This window comes from Odontesthes bonariensis, chromosome 10, assembly GCF_027942865.1.
Source record: "Odontesthes bonariensis isolate fOdoBon6 chromosome 10, fOdoBon6.hap1, whole genome shotgun sequence".
Classification (NCBI taxonomy): Eukaryota; Metazoa; Chordata; class Actinopteri; order Atheriniformes; family Atherinopsidae; genus Odontesthes; species Odontesthes bonariensis.
This window is the reverse complement of record NC_134515.1, coordinates 21,918,109-21,942,248: the sequence shown is the minus strand read 5'-3', so window position 1 is coordinate 21,942,248 and position 24,140 is coordinate 21,918,109. Positions and strand designations below refer to the sequence as shown.

The 24,140-nt window shown below is 40.4% G+C and overlaps 1 protein-coding gene across 1 annotated transcript; it reads right to left on the bottom strand.

Moving 5' to 3' along the window:
• Positions 1-1,147: 1,147 nt before the first annotated feature.
• LOC142390137 (deoxynucleoside triphosphate triphosphohydrolase SAMHD1-like) lies at positions 1,148-15,345 on the bottom strand. The gene is made up of 17 exons (XM_075475506.1): positions 15,329-15,345; positions 15,217-15,244; positions 14,933-15,093; positions 14,619-14,734; positions 14,037-14,146; positions 6,679-6,837; positions 6,494-6,594; positions 6,203-6,311; positions 6,025-6,116; positions 5,798-5,940; positions 4,034-4,137; positions 3,842-3,874; positions 2,874-2,906; positions 2,725-2,796; positions 2,332-2,436; positions 2,076-2,201; positions 1,148-1,903 (listed from the first exon to the last, which is right to left on the bottom strand). The coding sequence occupies exons 1-17, from the start codon at positions 15,343-15,345 to the stop codon at positions 1,889-1,891; spliced, it is 1,524 nt and encodes a 507-aa protein (XP_075331621.1). The 3' UTR covers positions 1,148-1,888.
• Between the last annotated feature and the right edge of the window lie 8,795 nt (positions 15,346-24,140).

The window sequence follows — 24,140 nt, the reverse complement described above, 5'->3', positions numbered from 1 at the left end:
TACTTTAGTAAGCCTTTACATGAACCCTAAATTTTATTTTTTATTTTTTTTGCAAAGCAACAGGAAACATATAATCATTCATCTGTCCACAAAGTCAAACAGTGTAGTTTAGCTAAAATAAAGAGAGCACTTAAAAGTCTGGGTCTGATAACAAAGCACAGTGACCGAGATAAGGAGCAAACTACAAGCAAAATTCAGAGATGATGGAAATGGATGGTCATCCATGACTCTGTGGCTCTATCTGTTCTGCTTGCACACTCACCGGCTAAGTTAACAAGACAGTGAGTTGAAGTAGGATGAAACCTGATTTTGTGTGATGGGGGATCATCACATAGCAGTCGCACAGTATAGCCACACTGGTATGGGGGAAGAACCACCTGACAGACTGACAATGGGTTAGGGTTAGACCCAATGCAGATATAACAGATGGTCCACATTGTCATGATAATCCCAAGACAGTCCATAGGTACTAAATGGTAAGCTGCATTTTTTTTTGTTGCATGACTTGTGTTTTACTGTCTCTGAAAATACAGCTCTTCTCCAAATTACACCTGCACACACTTTCTGACGGAACATGCCGGTATTTGCCCGCTCATATTGGAGAAATTTACACAGTTTTTAATTTATGCCTCTGCTTTTTCATGTTGATGTTTGCTTCAGGGCTCTGTGAGGGTCAGGCTATCTGCTCCAGGACTCCTCTTCTCCATGCATGTTATGTGTGGCTGTCCTGCTGCAGAAGGAATGACAGCAGTACCTGATGGGGCTGCATGACTGATAAGAATTTAAACTTTAGAAGTAGTAAAGATAGTACATTTATTTTATCACTCTTCCCTAATATGAATGAGGGAATTATACGTATATTGTTTCCTAGAATTAATTAAACACTTACACAGAGTTAAATGATTTCTAAAGAAATAAATCATATGAAAAGTAGAACAACAAGGGCGTAATGTAGTTAAAATTGGTATGCAAATGATCTGAGGTCATTTCATATAAGCAGTATTTATGCTGAATTACAATTTAGCCTTTAGCAAAGTTCAACTCCACAAAGATGCAAAACAGAGAGAAAAAGAACTTTATTTAAAATAGACACCTTGTAATATGTTCACAAACTATCTAAACAGGAACACACTTCTGTTAACCTTTGCTAGGCTCCCATTAACAGACCCAATACATACAAGAATATAATGAATGTTCACACAATCAACACAACACCACAACACACCATCTCTGTCTTTGCCACAACCACCTTTAAGCAAGTTTGAGTGATTTACTGAGACTACATGAAAATGAATCATATATTTTGTGTAATTGTCGTACTATAAATGATCTATTCCAAATGATTTTATATTGATTCAACGTGTTTCCCAAGAAACAGATAAAAATGCAGAATATTCAAAACCAAAACACCAACATAAATGATTCTACCAGTAACCAGATGGACTAACCTAACCTTCCTTACTAACTAACATAATTAGCATTAAAATTATTATAAGAAATTAAAATCCACTCAATATTCATAACAGCCAAACACACCATAAAAACTCCATAAAATCAGTAAATGACAGACTTTTACTGTGGTTTACAGCTTCCACAGTCAGCTGTCTTTTAGTTTGCAGGTTTCATTTACTTCTTGAGAAAGAAACATGGAAGCATAACCCTAGTTAACCCTAAATACATATGCAGATTACTTACTGTAGAACAAAGCTGAATATGAAACAATTCATTCGTTACACACTTGTGTCCTCATTTCTTTCTGGACATACATGGTGTAGGTCACTATAGTCTGCTAAACCTTTTCATTAAAATTCACCACAGAGCAGCTGATTGTTTCTTTTCCTTTTAATCTTCTTGTGCCATCTTTTACTTCATCACCATTTTCAATGCGTCACTCCATTGTGTGCTGAAATAAAGACAGCGAAAAAAAATGCATAAGTAGAAGCAAAAAGTGTCCAGTGAGAGATTCAGCAGGGAAAGACTCCACTGTCGCTGCTAACATTTGCTGTTGTTTTGTAAGTACAAATAATTGTTGTATTTGTATTTATTGTATTTAACAACTTTAGCCCAAATATTACCGTAAAGCCTTTGCTCTCACACCAGCCTTCAAAGAGTGTTTTAGGGTCTGCAGTGTCATCGTCCGGCTTTTTCCAGTAGACCCTGATGATCTTCTCAGAAAAGTGTTCTGGGAGGAGTCTTGACACCTGACAACAATGATGACATTAACATTTGAATTGTAACCTTACCCAAGGTTGTCTCACAAAGAAATACGCACAAGTGATGAACAGCTCCTGCCAACAAATACTAACATCACATTTTTTCTGTTGTTCTGACCTGATCTCTGGGGATACTGAATGCTGTGGTCGGGTTACTCTTTGTGTAGAAATAGACGTTTTCGATGGGATCCTTGTCTTTCATCCCATAGTCAAAACGGACAACCTAAAAGAGAGGTGTTGGAGAGAAAACTGTTAACATTTACAAATGGATAATATCTCTGTGGTAGTAAAGAAACATCTTTCACATCACGTGCTAAATATAGCAGAAAGAGGCAATGATCAGGATTCAAGCAAGTGGAATTTGGATTGTTGAGAATTTCTTGACCTCAGTGTGCAACTGTGATTAAATCATGAAAAAATGAACTAAATCACATCATTCTGCTGGGATTGCTTTTGGGAATTTAAAGATTTTAAGGTCAGTGTCGTACAGCCAGTAAGACAGAAAACTCACACAAACTTCGAAGTCTTGTCTCCTGTCGGAGATGCCCAATGCCAGCGCAGTTTTCAAAGTTTCAATTGTTTCCTAAGAGATGGAACACTTAGTTTATTGCTTTTATTGTTATTTTTGTTTTATTATCTTCACTCTCTTCTTATTCTTACCTCTGATATTTCTCCTGGTGGATCTGGATTCTTCTGTGCTCCCCCGTTTAAAAGAAAAGTGGTATTTTCTTCAGTTCAATTGTTTACAACTTTAATGATTGTAATAAACCTTTACCCAATAATGACCAAATTAACTATATGGACTGCAGAATGGATAGTATAGAAAATGAATGGCAGAATGTGGGGTGGAGTCCAATTTTGAGATGTAATCTTTTGTCATTTCTGCCATTCCCTCATGGTGAAGCTCCACTTGCTTTTATATGTGTGGTGAAACTCAAACACGTGTTTTAGGTAATTTATTGTATGTGTTTGTGATTTTAGTCCAAATGTTCAAATACAACCTATGTTGGGACATGGGAATGGGATACTGGATTGGCATTTTAAATAAAAAAAAGCTAGGTAAACTGTATTGTGTTTATGCATTTGGCAGACGGTTTTATCCAAAGCAACTCACACTGGTAGGCAGATAAGGTAAGGGGGTCTTGCCTAATGACCCATATTTGATAAAGTACTTTTGATGCAGGAGATTTGAACCCAGGTCTCCCACATGTAAGATGGCAATCTTACCACTATACTATCCAGGCAGAGTTAACTACACTGTTCTTAATAAGCCTACAAAAGTCAAAAGTTTGTCTAGTTTTTATGTCAAGTTTTAGGGCCTGAATTGAAGAAGAACTTGTGAGTCATGTCATCGAGTGTCAGTCTCTAAATCTTTGAAAGTGTTCACATACACTAAAAGAATAAGTAGCAAAAGCAATTGGTATCCCAAATTTAAAAAAGTTGATCTTGATTAAGATTTTAAGATCATTGTAATACAGCCAATAAGACAGAGTTGTCTTGCTCTTGCTGATCTGACGTGGCCAAGTGTTCTTTCTAACTTCTAACTGTTTGCTAAGAGATGGAACACTTATTTTATTGCTTTTATTGTTATTTTTCTCTTATATTCTTAACCCAGTTCTTCTACTTACGTCTGATATTTTCTTTTTTGGTTGAGCTTCTCTCTTTTGTCAGTGAAAAGTGAAAAAACAATACACAAATTTATTAAGTCTTAACCACACACAGTATATTCACAGCATATTATATATTATATAATTTCAGTGTGAACAAAAATTACTACAGCAGGCGCAAACAAAAAATTTTCCTCCAAATGTTTGACCCACCTTGGCTTGACCCAGATACTTGTACAGTTTTCGAGAGAGGATCCTCTTCAGAATATCACTAGCTCCATTAATTTCTTCATGGAGTATTTTTTCAAACACTTGATCTTCAAAACAAACAGAAATACAGTGAAAGACAGGTCAGGAAACATAAGAACAGGTCAATATTTCTTTAGTGGTATAAATATAAGTATCATTATATTGCAGAGCAGTTTCCTAATAACTTGTTAAGGTAGGTGTAGGTATAAAAGAAACACTGACAGTATAAGGTGGGAAATAAAAACGATAACAACTGGAGAACAAATATTTCAGACCAACCCTCCATGAAATCACATGGCTTCTAAGCATAAGCGTAGTTCAGCTTGAACACACTTTCACTTTTTCATCCAGCTGACAAAATAAGTTTAAATGGTCCAGCAACAGCTTATCAGCCTGAAACTTCCCTTCTGAGAGAAACACAAGCAAGAACAGGGCGATTCTTTGGGGTTTCAGCACGAAATACAAGTCTAACAGGAGTTTAGAAGGCCTCAACTCACTGATTCTAATGCAATTCAATAGTGCAAACAGACGAACACTTCAACACTACTGTTTCTTCATTACACAGACACAGTAGTGTGGAAGCCTTGGTCTGTTTGCACTATTAAAACTTTATTAGAACCAGTGAAATGAATATCAGTAGCCCCTTTCACACTGCCGAATAACCCGCGTTTAATTCGCGAATTTAGCGTGTCCGCTGTTGTGTTCACACTGCCGACCCGGGCTGCCGCGTCAACTCGACTCGCCTTTCGACCTGCGTCGGACCCTAGTCTTTTTGCCGAGCCGAGTTTGATGTGAACGCAATCGACGCGGGTCGGACGTGGGCGTGACGTGAGGAGTTTAAAAGACAGAATGGACAGCTGATTCAGAACAACAGCGACAGGTGAGGACAAGTTTTACTCTGTTTTAGCCTACATCAAGTTCGAGACATTTTTTAATATGGCCAACTGGGGAGACAAGGAGGTCCGCGAGCTCCTCAGCCTCCGAGCAGAGGACGTTATTTACCGCCACATTTCGGGGACGGTGAAGGATGGACCTCTGCTGGAAGGGCTGGCGAGAAAGAGAGCGCGGTTTCCCATGCACCGTAAAGTAACATCTCCATGAACTGCATTGCAAAAACGAGTTCTCAAGGTGTCCCGCCATCGTTTGTTTGAAAAATTTGATGCAGACAGGTGTATTTAACCCTACCTCCGACGCATGGCTTGTGCCTACGTCATTGTACACGCCCAGCATTTTATGTGTTTCGTGTGACGCTCTGCCACTAGGCAACTCCCCCTGAACTCGGCTTCAGGCGACACGGGTCACCCTGACACGCCAAGCGTTCACATTGCTCGACGCGGGTCGAAGGTGCAATTTGGACCCGCTAAGGTAGTGGGTCGCAGTGTGAAAGGGGCTAATGACTAATCTGTTTACAAGGTCTGTCAGATACTTCATGTACACTGTCCATAACAAGGCCGTTATCACCTATACTGGATTGAGAGGGCCAAGGATCAGAAAAGTACCGCTTTGATTCAAGTTGTCCAATCCATGGCTCAACTCTTGCCCCACTCTGTCTAAACTCACTCTATTTGATTCCACTTTGAATGTCCAGCTTGCTCCGTTATGTTCCTGAGGTCAAGCCTATTTCTTGAGCTCCTGCTGCTTACACCTGCCGTGATACTTGTACTTACCAAAAACTTGTAAATAATCTATTCTTGGTTCAATTTGTCTTTAAATTTGGCATCCACTGACCTGTCAGTTTGGTGTAGGCCTCCATGTCATTTTTGGCTGTAGAGAGAGTGAACATCTTCTTTTCTGATTCCCTTCCATTCTCTTCCCTTTTTGATCCACTGATCTTGATGTATGGATTAGCTTTTAAGAAGGCATCCTTGATCCTGGATAGAAATCAACAGCTTTTTAAAAAACATTCAGGAACATTTTACTGCATAGTACCAACATTGGGAAGACTAGGTACTCACATAATCTCTATATTCATGTGTACTTTGTGCTGGTAGGCTCTTCTATGGAGACGATTCCTGGTTTGGAACATGTCATACAGATTGTCCACCTCCTGTGAAGATTGTTGCCTTTGGTTAAGTAACACACACTCAGATAAACCTCTTAGTTTTTTCTAGCTTAAAAAGCATGGGTATACACCTTGTCTCTGCAGCAGATGTGTTTCAGCCCATCCACTTCACACACCCTGACACACATGAAGTACCGCAGGTGGTCAAAGTTGTTCTTGATGCCAAGGTGGTGACAGTCCCTGAGACAAGACAGAGGGAGGAAATGCATTAATAAAAATAAAACTTTTACTCTACAGTCTTCAAAGACTTGGAACACCATCTATATTAGAAGTAATCACAGTAATTGTTCTGGGGAAGTAATACACACAGTTGTAGTTCCTCACTCTACATCAGTAACTGTTTTAGTTTAAGCAAACTCCACCTGGCAAAGTAGTCAAATTTGTCCACATCGATCCCATTAAGCTTGTTTGCCACAATCTCATAGAGGAAAGACTTGTCCTTGTCTCGACCTTTGTATGGCCACTGTGGAGATGACAGCAGTATTGAGCATTAGACATTAGACCTCTGTCGCAAAAATCAAACTGACGGATTTCAGAATACTCATACATTTTCATCTTTCGTAGAAACTGGTGCATCATTTCCCGGAGTGCTCAAAGGCTTTCCTAGAATCAGCTCCTTGATGAAGACCAGGTCGTTTTCCATCTCTGACTTCAAACCATTTTCTTTCACCAGGTGATCAAACATGCGTATAGAGGCATCCTCATGCTGCAGGATACACACTTTCATCAGTATATTTATATGAGAAGGTGAATAGTCACAACTTTCAAGTGAAAATCTAATTTCTTACATGTTCACCTTTACCATTTCAGACACCACATACTCAGCATTTTTGTCGTCATCAGTTTTTTTAAGTGACAGGATTCTGATATTCAGACATTCAGTGCTGCTTTAAAGTTGTTAAAACCCTTTAATCATTTCTGCAAAAATATGACATTTTCATGCTGCAATAATGTAAAAAAGTGGAACATTTAAGAGTGAATGTTTTCAGCGTCTGCAGTTAAGTAAAACTATTTCAATTTTTGAACTTCAATTTAAGTAAAGTAGATCAATATTTCAAGTGACTGATTTATTTGTAAATATATTTTTCCCTCAGCTCAGGTTGGTGACGAGATGTATATGTACCATTTATTTTGATAACTTAATGTGGGACCCATAATAATGTTGGTCATGTTGAGACATTGAAGAGAGTACACCCCCCAATATAATGCATTTAATGTTCTACTTTATTAACTGAATTTAATTCATTTGTTCCTGAGTTTATTTTTGTAATATTTTATTTAATTCACATTAGCAGCTAGATTTGGTCAGGTACATTTGGGGTGTCTATAAATGACATTTGTACAGGCACTGTGGACAGCACAGGGGTCCAGGAGAAGAGACAGGAAGACCGTGCGTGTCGAGTGAAAAATGTAAACAGTGAGCAGTATGCTAATGTGCTTGTGTGTACGTGAAGAACGAACCCAAGTAAAAGTTTAATTTTGAACTTATGCACGCCTGGCATCCCTTTTTTTGGTGTCCAAGTGTGCAACAAATATTGGAGGCACCGCTGGGATGATTAACGTCGTGCTCAGTGTGACAAACGAGGACGGAATTGCCTAAATTGATGACGACGGGAGCGCGCAGTGTCGGGGCTGCAACACACACGATGGATCTGGAAGAGTTTGCAGAAACGGTATCACAGAGATTGTGGCTTTTGCAACTTGATCAGCTCAAAGAGGTGTGTGTGGAAGTTAAAATCCCGAGTGGAGATGTCACAAGCAGGCGAGCGTTAATCCGACAAATAACAAAATACATTGACGATGTAATTAATGACGAAGAGAAGGATGTTTCAACGGGTTTTCTAAAGAGGATGCTGAAACTTGTTGAACAATTGATTGGAAATCCTGGAAACACAGAATGTGAAGAAAATACAGAGAATACAACAGAGACAACACAGATCAGCCAGGAAACAGAGGAAGAAATGAGCTTAGCAGAAAAATACAGACAGCTTCAGATCAACAGTCAAGCTCTGCAGGATGAAGTTAGGAGGCTGAGTGAAAAAGTGAGCAGTGCATCAGCAAGTAAAGCTTCAGCTCCTCAAAACGTGTTGCCTACTGCTGTGAACAGACTCCCTGAAGTGACAATAAGGAGAGAATTCAAGATTTGTGGTCAGATTGGGGAAAAGGGGCAGAAGGACAGACTGTCATACACGAACCTGATGCATCAGATCGACAGAGGCCTGAGTAAAGGACACAGTGAGGCTGAGGTCATGGAGGCCGTGATCAAGTCAATCAGTCCAGGTTTGAGTATTCGTGATATGCTTGAGATAAAGAGTGGCCTTACCCTTCCCCAGCTGAAAGGCATATTAAAGGGACATTTCAAAGAGGACAGTTCTACAGACTTGTACCACAGACTAATAAACATTACACAAGATAGTCGTGAGTCTCCTCAAAACTTCCTCTTCAGAGCTATTGAGTTGAAGGAAAGGCTGTTACTTGCTTCAAGAGAAGTGGAATCAGATGAACAGTACAGTGCCGAGCTCATCCAGAAGAAATTCCTGAGGTCAGTGAGTACTGGACTGTTAAGTGACCATATCAAGTTTCAGCTAAAGCCTTATCTTGATGATCAGAGGGTGACAGATGAAGTACTCATCGACAGAATGAATGAAGCTGCTAGTGTTGAATTAGAAAGACAGTCCAAGCAACGAAAATACACAAGCAGCAAGGCTCCAAAAGTAACTGAACTACAGACGGAAATGCAATTTAGTCAGCCATCTCAAGGTGCAGCTGAAGACAGAGTTGGGATCCAAGAGCAGTCAGCTGAGGTTGTGAAGCCCAAGAGCCGAAAAACACCGACAGTCACCAACTCAAGAGACTCGGAGCTCTATGAAACAGTCAGACAACTGAGAGAAGAAATGGCTGAAATACGGAAAAGCATGATGACCCGGCAAGTCAGGACAAGCGCTCGGAGAGGATGTAAAGTCTGTCAGGAGCAGGGAACAGGTGACCAGTGTGAACACTGTTTCAAGTGTGGACAATCAGGGCACTTCTCCAGGGGCTGTAGAGGACAAACGAGGCCGGCAGGCAAACCTGATGGCAAGCAAGTGACAATTCAAACAGTCACTCCACCAAAAATGTTGACTCCAAGCCAACCTGAACCAGACAACAAGGTGCACGAGCTTCTGTGTGAGAGAATCAGGCAGCTAGAGGCAGAGTTAGAGAAAAGTGGGAGCGCTGAACAGACTGTGGGTGACACCTACGCCAGCCACCTCTCATTACGTCGCCAAGCCAAGCTGAAAGCCCTCATCGGAAAGAAGTGCATGGTCGATTGTTTCTTTGAGGGAGTACCAACGCGAGCGCTGTGGGATACAGGCTCACAGGTAACAATCATAAATGAAAACTGGAGAAAATCCTGCCTCCCACACATACAGTTACGGAGCATGGATGAACTTCTGAGTGAAGATGAGACTCTTGTTGGCAAAGCAGCAAATCAGACACCAATACCGTTTGCTGGCTGGCTCGAGTTAAAGTTCAAGCTGAGATCAAGTAAGCACCTGCAGCCAGAGCTACTGGTACCTGTGTTAGTCTCTAATGAGCCAGAAGTAGCAGAGCCACCGATCATCGGCTACAATGTGATCGAGCAGCTGGTTATGAATGGAATGGAGCAACATCCAGAAGTTACGCCTGCTGTGGTAGGAGAAGCCTTTTCCATTGACTGTAAAAAAGCAAATGTGTTGGTCCACATCGTGAAGAGCTGTGATCAGGATGACAAGGAGGGTGTGGTGAAGGTTGGAAGAGTGAAGACAGTGATTCCAGCTGGCCAAACTAGGGAAGTTAAGTGTACTGTGAGGACAGGTCCACTCTCCACAAAACAGGATGTCCTCTTTGAACCAGCTGAGATCCCAAAATGGCCAGAGGGCGTGAACATCACAGAAACTGTACTCTGTTTGCAGAAAGGAAACTGGTCTAGGGTGGCTATCCCCGTCACCAACTACAGCAACCACGACATTACTCTGACCCCTCGCACAGTGCTGGGACAGCTACAGCAGGTCAAGGCTATTTACCCAGTGGATGTAAGACCTGTAGCCAGTTCCAGTGAGAGCACAGCCAGTGCTAGTGAAAACAAAGTTAGCATAGACAACACACCTGAAAATCAAAAAGAGGAACATGGACAGTTGGAAACATGCAAACATGACTCGTGGGACCCTCCAGTGTCAGTGGATCACCTCACTCCAGACCAGCAGAAAAAGGTGAAACAGTTGTTACGTGAAGAATGTGCTGCATTTTCAAAAGACGAGAGTGATGTAGGTTGCATTCCATCTCTGCAGTTAAAGATCAGATTGCATGACACAACTCCAGTAAAGCGCACCTACACCTCAGTACCCAAACCGCTTCACAAGGAAGTGAAGGAGTATTTGGAGGACCTACTGAACAGAGGATGGATTCAAAAGTCCAGGTCCCCGTATTCCTCACCAATAGTCTGTGTCCGAAAGAAGGATGGGAGTTTACGTCTGTGCGTGGATTATCGAGAGTTGAACCAGAAATCCATCCCTGACCGTCATCCCATCCCTCGAGTGCAAGATATGCTGAACAGCCTGAGTGGGAGTGCATGGTTCTCGGTGCTGGACCAGGGCAAGGCGTACCATCAGGGTTTCCTCGAGGAGAGCAGCAGACCACTTACCGCCTTCATAACACCGTGGGGCTTATATGAGTGGGTAAGGATCCCCTTTGGCCTGTCCTCAGCTCCAGCAGAGTTTCAGCGCAGTATGGAAGAATGTCTGACAGGTTTAAGAGATGAATCATCGCAGCCATATCTGGATGACAATCTTGTCCACAGCAAGTCTTTTGAGGACCATCTGCGTGATATGAGAGACGTGCTACGCCGTTATCAAGCACATGGAGTAAAGCTGACAGCTAAAAAGTGTGAAGTGTTCAAAGACAAAGTGAAGTTCCTGGGAAAGATTGTGTCCAAGGATGGTTACTCTATGGATCCTGCTGAGTTAGCGCCAGTCCAAGCACTCAAAGACCGAAAACCTGAGACTGTGGGAGACCTGAGAAAGATGCTAGGGTTCCTCTCCTACTACCGCCCTTACATTGCAAACTTCTCACGCATTGCAAAGCCACTGTACAATCTACTGTCTACTGAGAAGACTCCAGGTAGTAAAGTTAAAGGAACAAGTGTAAATAAAAGCAAAGGGAAACGCAAGAAGTCGGACCAGCTACACTCGAGCCAGCCAATCACCTGGATGGAAGAACACCAGAAAGTACTCTGCCAGCTTATAGAGTACCTGCTGAGTCCACCACTTCTAGGTTATCCAGACTTTGAGAAGCCATTTGTGCTGCATTGTGACGCCTCTCAGGAAGGGCTTGGTGCAGTACTGTACCAGAGACAACAAGGCAAGCTGGTTGTTATCGGTTATGGGTCCAGAACACTAACTGCTCCAGAAACCAACTACCACCTCCATTCTGGAAAGTTAGAGTTTCTAGCGATGAAGTGGGCCATCTGTGAAAGATTTAGGGAGTATTTGTATTATGCACCCTCATTCACTGTCTACACCGACAATAACCCTTTAACCTATGTTTTGACCACAGCGAAGCTGAATGCCACAACACACCGCTGGATTGCTGAGCTAGCGGACTTTAACTTTTCAATCAAGTATCGCCCTGGAAAAGAAAATGGTGATGCTGATGGCTTGTCACGTATGCCACTGGATATGGAGCAGTACATCGGCACATGTTCACAGGAGATGGAGCCAGAGGTAATCACAACTGTCACACAGGCACTTCAGCTTGAATCCCATGAACGTCAGCCCTGGATGTGTCCAGCCACCATCAGCACAGCGTGTGATGTTGAACAGGAGAGGATAACATCCCCGGTGGCAGAACTCTCCACAGAGAAGTTAAAGAAAGCACAAGAGGATGACCCAGTCATTGGCAAAGTGCGAGAATATGTCATCACAGGACAGTGGCCTAATCTGAGAGAGAGAGACCGGCGTGATGACACCTCTATTCTGATGAGAGAGAGAAACAAGTTGTATGTCAACGAAGATGGCATCCTGTATCGAAAGTCAGTGGGTCGAGCTCAACTGGTCCTGCCTACAACATTCCATCAACTGATCTATAAAGAGCTACATGAGGAGATGGGACACCTCGGAGTGGAGCGGACACTCAGCTTGATCCGTGACCGATTCTATTGGCCTCACATGCAGAGAGATGTCGACCATTATGTGACCAAGGTGTGCAGCTGTCTGAAACGGAAGCGTCCAAACAAGCCAACTAGAGCCCCGCTGGTGAATGTTGTAACGACATATCCGTTTGAGATGGTCTCAATAGACTACCTGCACTTGGAAAGCTGTAAAGGAGGGTATGAGTACATCCTGGTCGTCGTAGATCACTTCACTCGCTTTGCTCAGGCATACGCGTGCACCAACAAGTCTGCAAAAACGGCTGCTGAAAAGATCTTTGGAGACTTCGTGCTCAAATTTGGATTTCCTGCAAAGTTGCACCATGACCAGGGAAAGGAGTTTGAGAAGACAAGAGTTCAAAGTAGCATTTGAAGCTAAAGGATAATGTTAAATTCATGCAGAATAGTACAGTTAGTTAATGAGTAGAGCACCAGAATCCAGACCGCAGACACATAGGAGAAGACTGTGACATATGTGAAGCATACAGTAGTATATGTGGGTCTGTGTAATGGGTTATGGGGTAGAAAAGTGGTTAAAACCTTTCAGTCTGAGATACATTATCTGCTTCAGCGGCAGAGGAGCACGTCGGATATCACCTGGCCAGTGATGTCTGCGGCTGACACGTGGCATGAAGAGGGAGATACATGTCATGTCAAAGACTGTGGTTCTACAGACAGTATCCCAAAAGACTGGCTCCCATATAACCTACCGCTATGACTCAACAGTTTAAGACTTGAGAATTCTGGGAAATTGATAATGTCGGGACGACATTCATTTTGGAGGGGAGAGTGTGGGACCCATAATAATGTTGGTCATGTTGAGACATTGAAGAGAGTACACCCCCCAATATAATGCATTTAATGTTCTACTTTATTAACTGAATTTAATTCATTTGTTCCTGAGTTTATTTTTGTAATATTTTATTTAATTCACATTAGCAGCTAGATTTGGTCAGGTACATTTGGGGTGTCTATAAATGACATTTGTACAGGCACTGTGGACAGCACAGGGGTCCAGGAGAAGAGACAGGAAGACCGTGCGTGTCGAGTGAAAAATGTAAACAGTGAGCAGTATGCTAATGTGCTTGTGTGTACGTGAAGAACGAACCCAAGTAAAAGTTTAATTTTGAACTTATGCACGCCTGGCATCCCTTTTTTTGGTGTCCAAGTGTGCAACATTAATATTATAATTAATTTTATTGATAGTAATATTAATATCAATAATATAATCTAAATGACATTAATTTAGATTATTAATATAAAAATGAGTATGAACCATAAAAATACAAGAGAGGACAAGAACCTGACAAGTGCTTCACAAATTTGACCCCAAAACATCTCAATTTGGCCTCTTAAGTAATTATGAAAACTTATACTGTTTCAGTAATTTTTCCAGGAGACATTTTGAGTACAACACATTTCTATTCTCAACTTGTCACATTCAGCATCTCTTGTTCACCACCTGCGTCCTGTTAAAAACTGAGTTCAAGTGGGTGCTATATCTGATATAAAAATGCACGAGTCTTGTGCTCAGTGGGTGAGACAGACGAGTTGATGGGATGGGTCTATATCCTAGATATGAGGAGGTTTGAAACAGCTAATCGGTGAACCTTTACTTTATTGCTGTTTTGTCTTATGTGGAGAATCATACCCAAAGCAATGTTAAGGCCATCTTTTATTAAAAAAACACAAATGAATGTTTAGGGGATTAATAGCAGCTGGAGTGGCACTTCATCTCTTACCTGCCATTTTTCATCCTTTGGGTCCTTTGGGTCTTTTGGGTCATCCTTTGGTTTTTTGAGTGCTTCTGGGATAAACATCGTATCATACAGATGAGAAAAGGGTCCATGTCCTAGATATGAAGAAATGTGAAATAGCCAATTGGTTAATTGGAATGACCTGTTAAAGTGACCTACAGAATCTTGTGTAAAAGTTATGTGAGTGTACCAAACTTGAAATGAGTTAAAAAAAATAAACTGAAAAAATTAACAAAAAAACCTTTGAATTCAATGTAGCACACAATTCAAATGAACAAATTGATTGGAAACTTTAGTAATGATGCGATTGTGATTATGAGAAAAAAATGTCCAAAATCTTGAGAAACCGCTGAGTGTGGAGGAAACCATTGAATATCTGATGAGGAAGTACATAATTAAATGAGGAAGCCATTTATAGATATGCAAGGAATTGAGTAAATGAAGAAAAATATGGTCATTAATTGTTTATTTCATTCTGAAAAGGGAGAAATAATTTGAAAAGCAGGGTACTTTGTAAATTCTCATGTAAGCTGAATCACTATAGAGGAAAGGATGTGTTCCACTCACCCAGGTCGTGGCAAAGACCTGCAATCTGCACACAGAGGATGTCACGATCATCGATTTTAAGTTCTGGCTGCCTTGATTTCAGAGATTTTGCGAGTTCTCCTGCTAAGTGCGCCACCCTGAATCATTAGATACAGCACACACATGCATCCGCATGCACACACACACACACACACACACACACACACACACACACACACTGTTTACGTTAGTTTTTATTTTATTTATTTATTTCATTTGTTCATTTGGTGCTTTTCTATTATCTTTCCTCGGTCTATATGTTTTACAGTTTTTATTATAATGAAATGAGAACATACCCAATTGAGTGTTCAAAGCGGTTGTGGGATGCTCCAGGGTAAACATAATAGCACCCCCCAAGCTGCTTGATGTTTCGTAGTCTTTGGAACTGAGGTGTGTCAATAATTTTGACAAGAAGTGGATGTAACTCAATGTGGCCATGGATGGAGTCATTAAACAGCTGTCAGCAGAAGGCAAAACAAAAATCACACACAGTCATTTCAGTGCTTACCCACACACACACAGACACACATACACAAAATGTTGTGAAATGTAATGTGAAATCAGAGTGAAGTTATATCACCTTGCCTGTGTGGTTAATGCTGGATGTGCTAAAGAAAAAGAAAGAACAGAGAAGAGAATTATTAAATTGATCAAATGGAAAATTAAACATATTTCAACAAGGAGACACTTACTCTGTGCCACTTGCCATCTTCTTTTGTTCAGCGCAAGTGATGTTTTTTCTAGAGATAAGAGGAAAGAAGTAACATCAGTCCTGTAATATATATTCATAAAACCTATCATATAAAGAGTTTGTTTTGCTAAAGAAGTTATCTTGTTTTCTCTAAGTCATGCTTTGAAATAATGGCTTTCCATAGAAAATTAATCAAACTGACATTGAGCATTTTGAGAAATTATTGATTTTCTTTTATTTTTTTTTATCACTTTCTTCAAATCACGTTATCTTCTTGTTCTGCAGTCAAATGATCAAACAATCAATATAATGTAATAAATGAGAAAACTAACCTAGAATTTTATATATATATGTAATCCTAATCTTCTTTATATTTCAGGAACTTACCCGTTTTCTCCACTCTGCAGTCCTTGATGTTTTCTGGCAAAGGTAGTTATATTGTCTACTTTGGTCTTCTGAAGTTGCTGAAGGGGAAATGAGCTTCTCTTAGTGAAATTCTAAATGTTGATCTCACAGGTGATCAAATCAGACTGGTGCAAAAGATACAAAGGTTGAAACGACACCAGGCTTTTATGTTGTGGCCACACCTATTAGATTTGGTTATACCCTTCTCATTTTTAATCTTGACTACTAGCTTTCAATTTCACTTGTAAAACTTTCTCAACTCAACTCAACTCAACGTTATTTATAAAGCCCTTTAAAACAGCCGTGGCTGAAACAAAGTGCCGTACATGAATACAGCACTTTGTCATTCATGTTCTGAGAAAAAAACAACACATAATCTACAATTTGTGCAATGTTCCACTGACATTTACACAATAGATCACATCCAGCATCTTAAATGCAAGATATTATCCATGGACTTGCAAAAAGGTGAATATGTCTCTAAATTTGTCAAACTCTGCATTCACAGCTTATGCAGCTTGTTTGATGCAATCGTGAGTCAATACTGATTTGCAAATGTGATCAAGCCTGAAATGTTTGTCGTGCAAAAAACAGAATCTGAAAGGAAGGTGAGAACTGGAGATGTGAATTTAAGCTTTAATACGTAAACTAAATATTACCAAAGCAGGAACTGAAACTACAAACTTGATAGAAATAAAACAACAAAACCACAAATGAGACAAGCTACAGAATCAATACATACATGCAAACTTAAATTCCATAATCTGGCAAGGAAGACCTGAAACCCAGGAAAATGTATACTGAGGGAGTGATTAATAAATGGACAACAAGTGAGGCAATGAGTGAATGAAACCAGGTGAGACAGGAATTACTTAAACTAAAACAGCAAGCAAGAAGACCATACATTATAAACCATACACCAGCTAAATGAACTGCACAATGAGTTGAAGAAGAATGAAACCTGATTTTGTGTGATGAGGGATCATCACATAGTATTCAAGCCCTATGGCCACATTGGAATAGGGGAAGAACCACCTGATATATTGACAATACAGGTACAACAGATGGCCCTCATTGTCATGCATCTCCCTCATGATGTCCGTGATGCATCCCATGACTGTCCATAGGTGCAATAAATGCAAGCCTCATAATCATTACATGACTTGTGTTTCACTGTCTCAGCGGATACTCGCTGCTTGCTTGATTTCTTTTAGAGAAGAGTTGCATAAATTGTGTTTGTACAGTATAACAAAGCTATGCATATGGAAAGTTATCTGAGAATTCTTGTTGAGTCCTTGGTGTGAAAATCTTTGCCTTTGAAATGCAGCTGTTCTCCCAATTACATGTGCACACAGTCTCTGACGGTACATGTCAGTTTTTCCCTGCTCATATTGGAGAAATGTACACAGTTTTTAATCTCGGCTTCTGTTTTTTACATGTTGCCCCAGGCTGCAAAATACTAGCCTGGGCGAAAGCTGAACCAAGAGGAATCCGTTTCCATGGAGGGTGGGACCTTACTCAGCAACTTAAATTCATTGGAAACATGAACCGCAGCGGCCCCCTGCTGGTCATGTAGCGTAACTGACGGCGCTCGGTTAGAAAGGCGTGTGCTCTGACGAGTCCACAGAGTGAGGATCGAGCAGTTAATTAACGTCCCGGCAAGTGGTGTGTGCGTGTATGAAACAAAACCACACATGACCTAATTGCCTGCAAAGGAAAGAAATAAACCACCTGAGCCATCCCTAACCTGCCTATTCATTTGGACCATCTGGGAGTCTGATTGGCCTTAAGGTGTTCTGGCCGGCACCCCAGTGTGAACTTTGTGTTAACCCCTGAACTAACGCCTGATACAGTTTAGCCCAGTGTCTTCACTACACACACACACACACACACACACACACACATATATATATATAAATAAACACTAATATATGATAGAGAAGCAGATTGTGTACTACTCAGCTATTTTATTAAGTTGAAAAATGAAGAAATAATACATTATACATAGCCTATAAGATAAAACACAATAGACAGAAGTTATATATTAGAAAAAATAATATTTATATCAACATATATCTCAGAAGAAATGAAAATCTATATCTATATCAGGATTGATTCAAATTGTCTTTATTAGATTTCTCAGAATCTGCCAGCAGGGGGCCGCTCCGCTATGAACTGACCAACACAATATCTATAAACGTCACACTCTAAACATAACATGTCTCAACTTTGGAGCCTTTTCTACAGTGTGTGTGTGTGTGTGTGTGTGTGTGTGTTATATTTTATATATCGTATGTCTTTTGCAAAATAACCTATCTTACATGACATATGTTACCAGGGGTCCGTTTCACAAAGCAGGTTCAACCAACTCTGAGTCTATTCCTGATCTCTGAGTTGATCTACTCTGAGATAGAAAACCCTGAGTTTTCGGTTCCAGAAACGCTGATTTGAGTGAGTTTAATCAACTCTGAGTAAGTTCACCTTGAGTTTAGCGCGTGCACCACAACTTCAAAAAGCCAGCATCAATGGAGCCCCGATTCGACGAGTCACCTTGGCAACGGGGAAGAGGAGGGGCTACGTTTTTCACCAACCTCGAATTGGAAATCTTAATGCGCTCATACGGCGAGTTTCAATACGTTTTTAGAAATAAGTGCAACACCGTTGCAGCAGCAAAAGTGTAAGTTTAAATGTAGTCCTTTGCAATCACAATAATATTACAGGGAAACTGCTTGAATGGTAGCCCATTCATTTATTTCATTTAGGTGCAATCCCGCAGGGGAGAAGCGCTCTTGGCAGCAGTTTAAGATGAAATATAAAAACCAGTTTAAGATGAAATAAGATGAACCACCTGATATATTGACAATACAGGTACAACAGATGGCCCTCATTGTCATGCATCTCCCTCATGATGTCCGTGATGCATCCCATGACTGTCCATAGGTGCAATAAATGCAAGCCTCTTAATCATTACATGACTTGTGTTTTACTGTCTCAGCGGATACTCGCTGCTTGCTTGATTTCTTTTAGAGAAGAGTTGCATAAATTGTGTTTGTACAGTATAACAAAGCTATGCATATGGAAAGTTATCTGAGAATTCTTGTTGAGTCCTTGGTGTGAAAATCTTTGCCTTTGAAATGCAGCTGTTCTCCCAATTACACCTGCACACAGTCTCTGACGGTACATGTCAGTTTTTCCCTGCTCATATTGGAGAAATGTACACAGTTTTTAATCTCGGCTTCTGTTTTTTACATGTTGCCCCAGGCTGCAAAATACTAGCCTGGGCGAAAGCCGACTGTTGACTCCGTCAAACAGTCTGGAAAAACCCAAGAGGAATCCGTTTCCATGGAGGGTGGGACCTTACTCAGCAACTTAAATTCATTGGAAACATGAACCGCAGCGGCCCCCTGCTGGTCATGTAGCGTAACTGACGGCGCTCGGTTAGAAAGGCGTGTGCTCTGACGAGTCCACAGAGTGAGGATCGAGCAGTTAATTAACGTCCCGGCAAGTGGTGTGTGCGTGTATGAAACAAAACCACACATGACCTAATTGCCTGCAAAGGAAAGAAATAAACCACCTGAGCCATCCCTAACCTGCCTATTCATTTGGACCATCTGGGAGTCTGATTGGCCTTAAGGTGTTCTGGCCGGCACCCCAGTGTGAACTTTGTGTTAACCCCTGAACTAACGCCTGATACAGTTTAGCCCAGTGTCTTCACTACACACACACACACACACACACACATATATATATATAAATAAACACTAATATATGATAGAGAAGCAGATTGTGTACTACTCAGCTATTTTATTAAGTTGAAAAATGAAGAAATAATACATTATACATAGCCTATAAGATAAAACACAATAGACAGAAGTTATATATTAGAAAAAATAATATTTATATCAACATATATCTCAGAAGAAATGAAAATCTATATCTATATCAGGATTGATTCAAATTGTCTTTATTAGATTTCTCAGAATCTGCCAGCAGGGGGCCGCTCCGCTATGAACTGACCAACACAATATCTATAAACGTCACACTCTAAACATAACATGTCTCAACTTTGGAGCCTTTTCTACAGTGTGTGTGTGTGTGTGTGTGTGTGTGTGTGTTATATTTTATATATCGTATGTCTTTTGCAAAATAACCTATCTTACATGACATATGTTACCAGGGGTCCGTTTCACAAAGCAGGTTCAACCAACTCTGAGTCTATTCCTGATCTCTGAGTTGATCTACTCTGAGATAGAAAACCCTGAGTTTTCGGTTCCAGAAACGCTGATTTGAGTGAGGTTAATCAACTCTGAGTAAGTTCACCTTGAGTTTAGCGCGTGCACCACAACTTTAAAAAGCCAGCATCAATGGAGCCCCGATTCGACGAGTCACCTTGGCAACGGGGAAGAGGAGGGGCTACGTTTTTCACCAACCTCGAATTGGAAATCTTAATGCGCTCATACGGCGAGTTTCAATACGTTTTTAGAAATAAGTGCAACACCGTTGCAGCAGCAAAAGTGTAAGTTTAAATGTAGTCCTTTGCAATCACAATAATATTACAGGGAAACTGCTTGAATGGTAGCCCATTCATTTATTTCATTTAGGTGCAATCCCGCAGGGGAGAAGCGCTCTTGGCAGCAGTTTAAGATGAAATATAAAAACCAGTTTAAGATGAAATATAAAAACATTGTTCAAACAGGTGAGACCTCGGCATGGAGGTACCTCATTTTGATCATGTTTTACACTGTAGGCTAAAGTAAATATTAAGTGGCTATTTGACTGTGCAGTTATTTTATCCCCAACATAATGCTGTTTTCACACACATAGGGCCTAAACTATGTCTTCTCATCTATACCATCCATCCATCCATTATCTATACACCGCTGAATCCGTCAGTCGGGTCGCGGGGGGGCTGGAGCCTATCCCAGCGGTCAATGGGCAAGAGGGGTACACCCTGGACAGGCCGCCAGTCCATCACCGGGCCACATAGAGACAAACGAGACAAACAACCATAGGCTACACACTCACAGTCACTCCGAAGGACAATTTAGAGTCATCATCTATATCATGTTCTGTTAAATAATTAAGCCTATTTAAACTAACACAGACTTCTACTGAGCCAACAGAAAGAAGGCAGATGCCCATCACCTCTAACGGGAGGCCAGTGGCTGAGGGAGTCCACCCCCAAGACACGAGTGCCTTTATAAAATATAATAGGCATATAGGCTATATGTCTTTTTTAAGCCTATTCATACAAATATTTATTTGTCTTTTATGTCTTTTTTTTCTTTTTTCCCAACACATTCTGATGGTGCCGCTCAAAAAGATAATTGTCTGTAAATGCAAAAATCTATGCGCGGTCTGATAACCATCTCCGACGAATATTTATTTCTCTGCGCAATAATGCTGCACCTTCATCCACGGGATCGTTGTCAAAAGGACATGTTCGTGAAAAAAGTTGCCTCCTACTGTGCCTAATGGACTTCTAGAAGTAGAAGAACTCGCTCTGCTGACTGAATGAATGAGGAAATCAAATGGCGTGTGGCTGAAAGAGGGCGGAGACAGAGAGAAACTCAAGGTTTCTTGAATAAAACCTGGTCCCGACCAGGTTAGGTTCAGAGAGTCTGTTACTATGGTAACTGACCGAGAGGTTAAGTTACCTCTCTTTGTGAAACAGGCTAGAGTTACCCCTCTTTCTCGGGGTTGAGTTACCTCCCTTTGTGAAACGGAAAACTCAGGGTTTCCCTCATTTCAGGGTTAACCTACTCAGAGTTTTCACTAAACCTGCTACGTGAAACGGACCTAAGGTGAATCATTCAATGATCTCCACTAATTGTCAGACTCCTTGGTGAAATGGAATAAATAAATGATCTCCTCAGTGTACGAAACACGCAGGTCTGCTGTGTCTCTGGAAGCACAGGTTTGACACACACATACGTACACAAAAGTAAACAAACCACAGACACAAAAGGCTTTGGATTGTGTGGCCTAGGTTTGATCATTATAATTATTAGAATAATAATAAAGCAAGTTCTTTGTGAGAGAAAACTATATTTTGAGTGTTGCGTTTTATCATGTAAAAAAAGGTTTTAGCATTCCTGTTCTTAAGAATAGCCTGTTATCTACAATTTGTGCATAGTTTCACTAACAATTACACATTTGATCACACCCAACATCTAGAATACAAAAACTTGAACATGCACTTATGGAAAGGTACAGTGTTTCACTTATCCAGATGAAACTGCAATCAGCAGGTCAATGTGTCTCGTAGCTTAAATTTTTTGTGATGTGACTGTGAGTCATTACTCATTTGCAAATATGATAAAGCTGGGACTATTTTTAATAATGCAAAATACAAGCTGTGTGAGACAATGTGCTACTCAGTCCATCAACTTCCTGTTTCATGGGGAAGGACTTCTAACAGGAACCTATTGTTTATCAAGCCGTATTCACAGCTTATGCAAACACTTCTGCCTGTACATTAGATCATGATATGTGTGTAGTTTCTGGGCGTACTGTCATAATTGTGCCAGCTGGTAAACAGCAGGTGGTTGTACCTGTATGATATTACTGTCAGACTCAATGAGACACTTTGATAAATGCAAAGACAGTGTAATAAGTGATGATCTCTATTACTAACAACAACTCTTTCCTAATAAATGGAGACATTACACCAAACCAGGAAGCGAATTGATTTTATAACCTAATGAAAAATTGGTGAATTTAATATTCTATTAAAAAAGAAAAAGTAAATTGAATAGATTTTTCCTTTCTTGAGGTTGCTTTTGTCTCAGTAAAAGTTTTCATTGCTAATCTGCCAATTACTAAGGGAATATTTCAGAAAAGTCATACAGTAATACAAAATGATTGAATTAAACTAAATCTAATTCAGCTGACATTAATATTTTGCATCTTTCTTATTGTCTTGACTAGCTGAATGCTGAAATACAGTGTTGAGTACGACTGCCAGTCCTGTTCAACACATGCTATAAGCTCGGGAACCTTGTTAAACTCAGTGCGACTGTGTTTAAGGCTAAGAGGTGAGGCACAGAAAGTATAACCAGCTTTACAGTAAGCCCACACAGCAAAAACTGGAGTGTTGAAATTTCAGGGTTAAACATGTCAGAGTTTTTTTTAATGCATTAAAAAATATTTCTAATGGTAATTAAACAGGGTGGCTCCATTTGTTGTTAGTATGCATCCAACAATCTGTTCTTTAATACGTCTGGTAGGACAAAAACTGTTTATGAACACAGACAGTGGCAACTAACACATTTTCAACAATCTTACTGAACAAGTTCTTCACTTTGTTCCAGCAAACCGACGTTTCTGCTGTAAATGTTCATAGTGTTGGCCAACCACATCAAATGGCCACAAGATGACACCATTGCTTGCGTTAAGGTCACTGATCCAATATTCTGCTATGTGATCAACTGAGTCCCGATTCTTCTTTTGACGTCCCTCTTTTGCTGAAACTAGATGGTCATTTCCGCACATTTGTACTCTTCTTAAATTAACACATGCTGTAATGCACAGCATCCAGCATGACGGGACTGCAAAGTAAAACTAGTTGTGTTTTTAAATGTGCACAATTTTCTTGCAAATATATCCATATTTTTTTGTTACCTTCACAGAATTTCAACAGACTACTTCAACTCAAGCTCTGCTGTGTTTAACCACTTGTAGTACTTTTTGTGCATGCGCTTAATTCATGGACTTGTAGCCACAGCAGGAGTGCAATTAGGGATTTCACTACTCTAATGCCACCGTTCCTGAACTGCCTGAGCCCCAGTAAGCACCCTTTTACAAGTAAAGTCTGCCTTCTTTTGTTCACTCATCAGTACTTGTATCCACACGTGAAGGAACACAAAGAAAAGCTTCTTGGCCTGCAAGACTTAGCTGTTAACTCTTTCCATTGTGTTTGCATTAGCAATTACAGGAGATATTTGGAATACTTCAACATCTATAAAGTCCTCGCCTATTAAACTGATGCTGCTCTGGGAAACGCTCAATAGGGCTGACAGGGGTCCCACACACTATTTTAATACTTTATGTTCACAATGACACTCCTCAGTTATCAACTTCTGACTTTGGAGAGCACTTGAGTCAAAACCTCTTTCGTTCAGAAAACCATTACTTGAATTATGTACTAATGGTCAATGGAGGGAATATTTTAATAAACTGTTGATAATAATAAATTAATACGATTTCACAAGTACTGTTGGTTCATTTGACCTCTTTAAGGCTGCAGTGAATGAGTTATTTCATTGAGATTATTCAAGAAGTTTGGATAGAAAATGTCAAGTTCACAAGGTAGGGGATGTTTTTTTATTGCCACAAGTGATAAAGGCGAATAAAGATGTTTATCATGTCAATACTTCATTTTTGTTTATACTTTAGTCTTTTTGGAA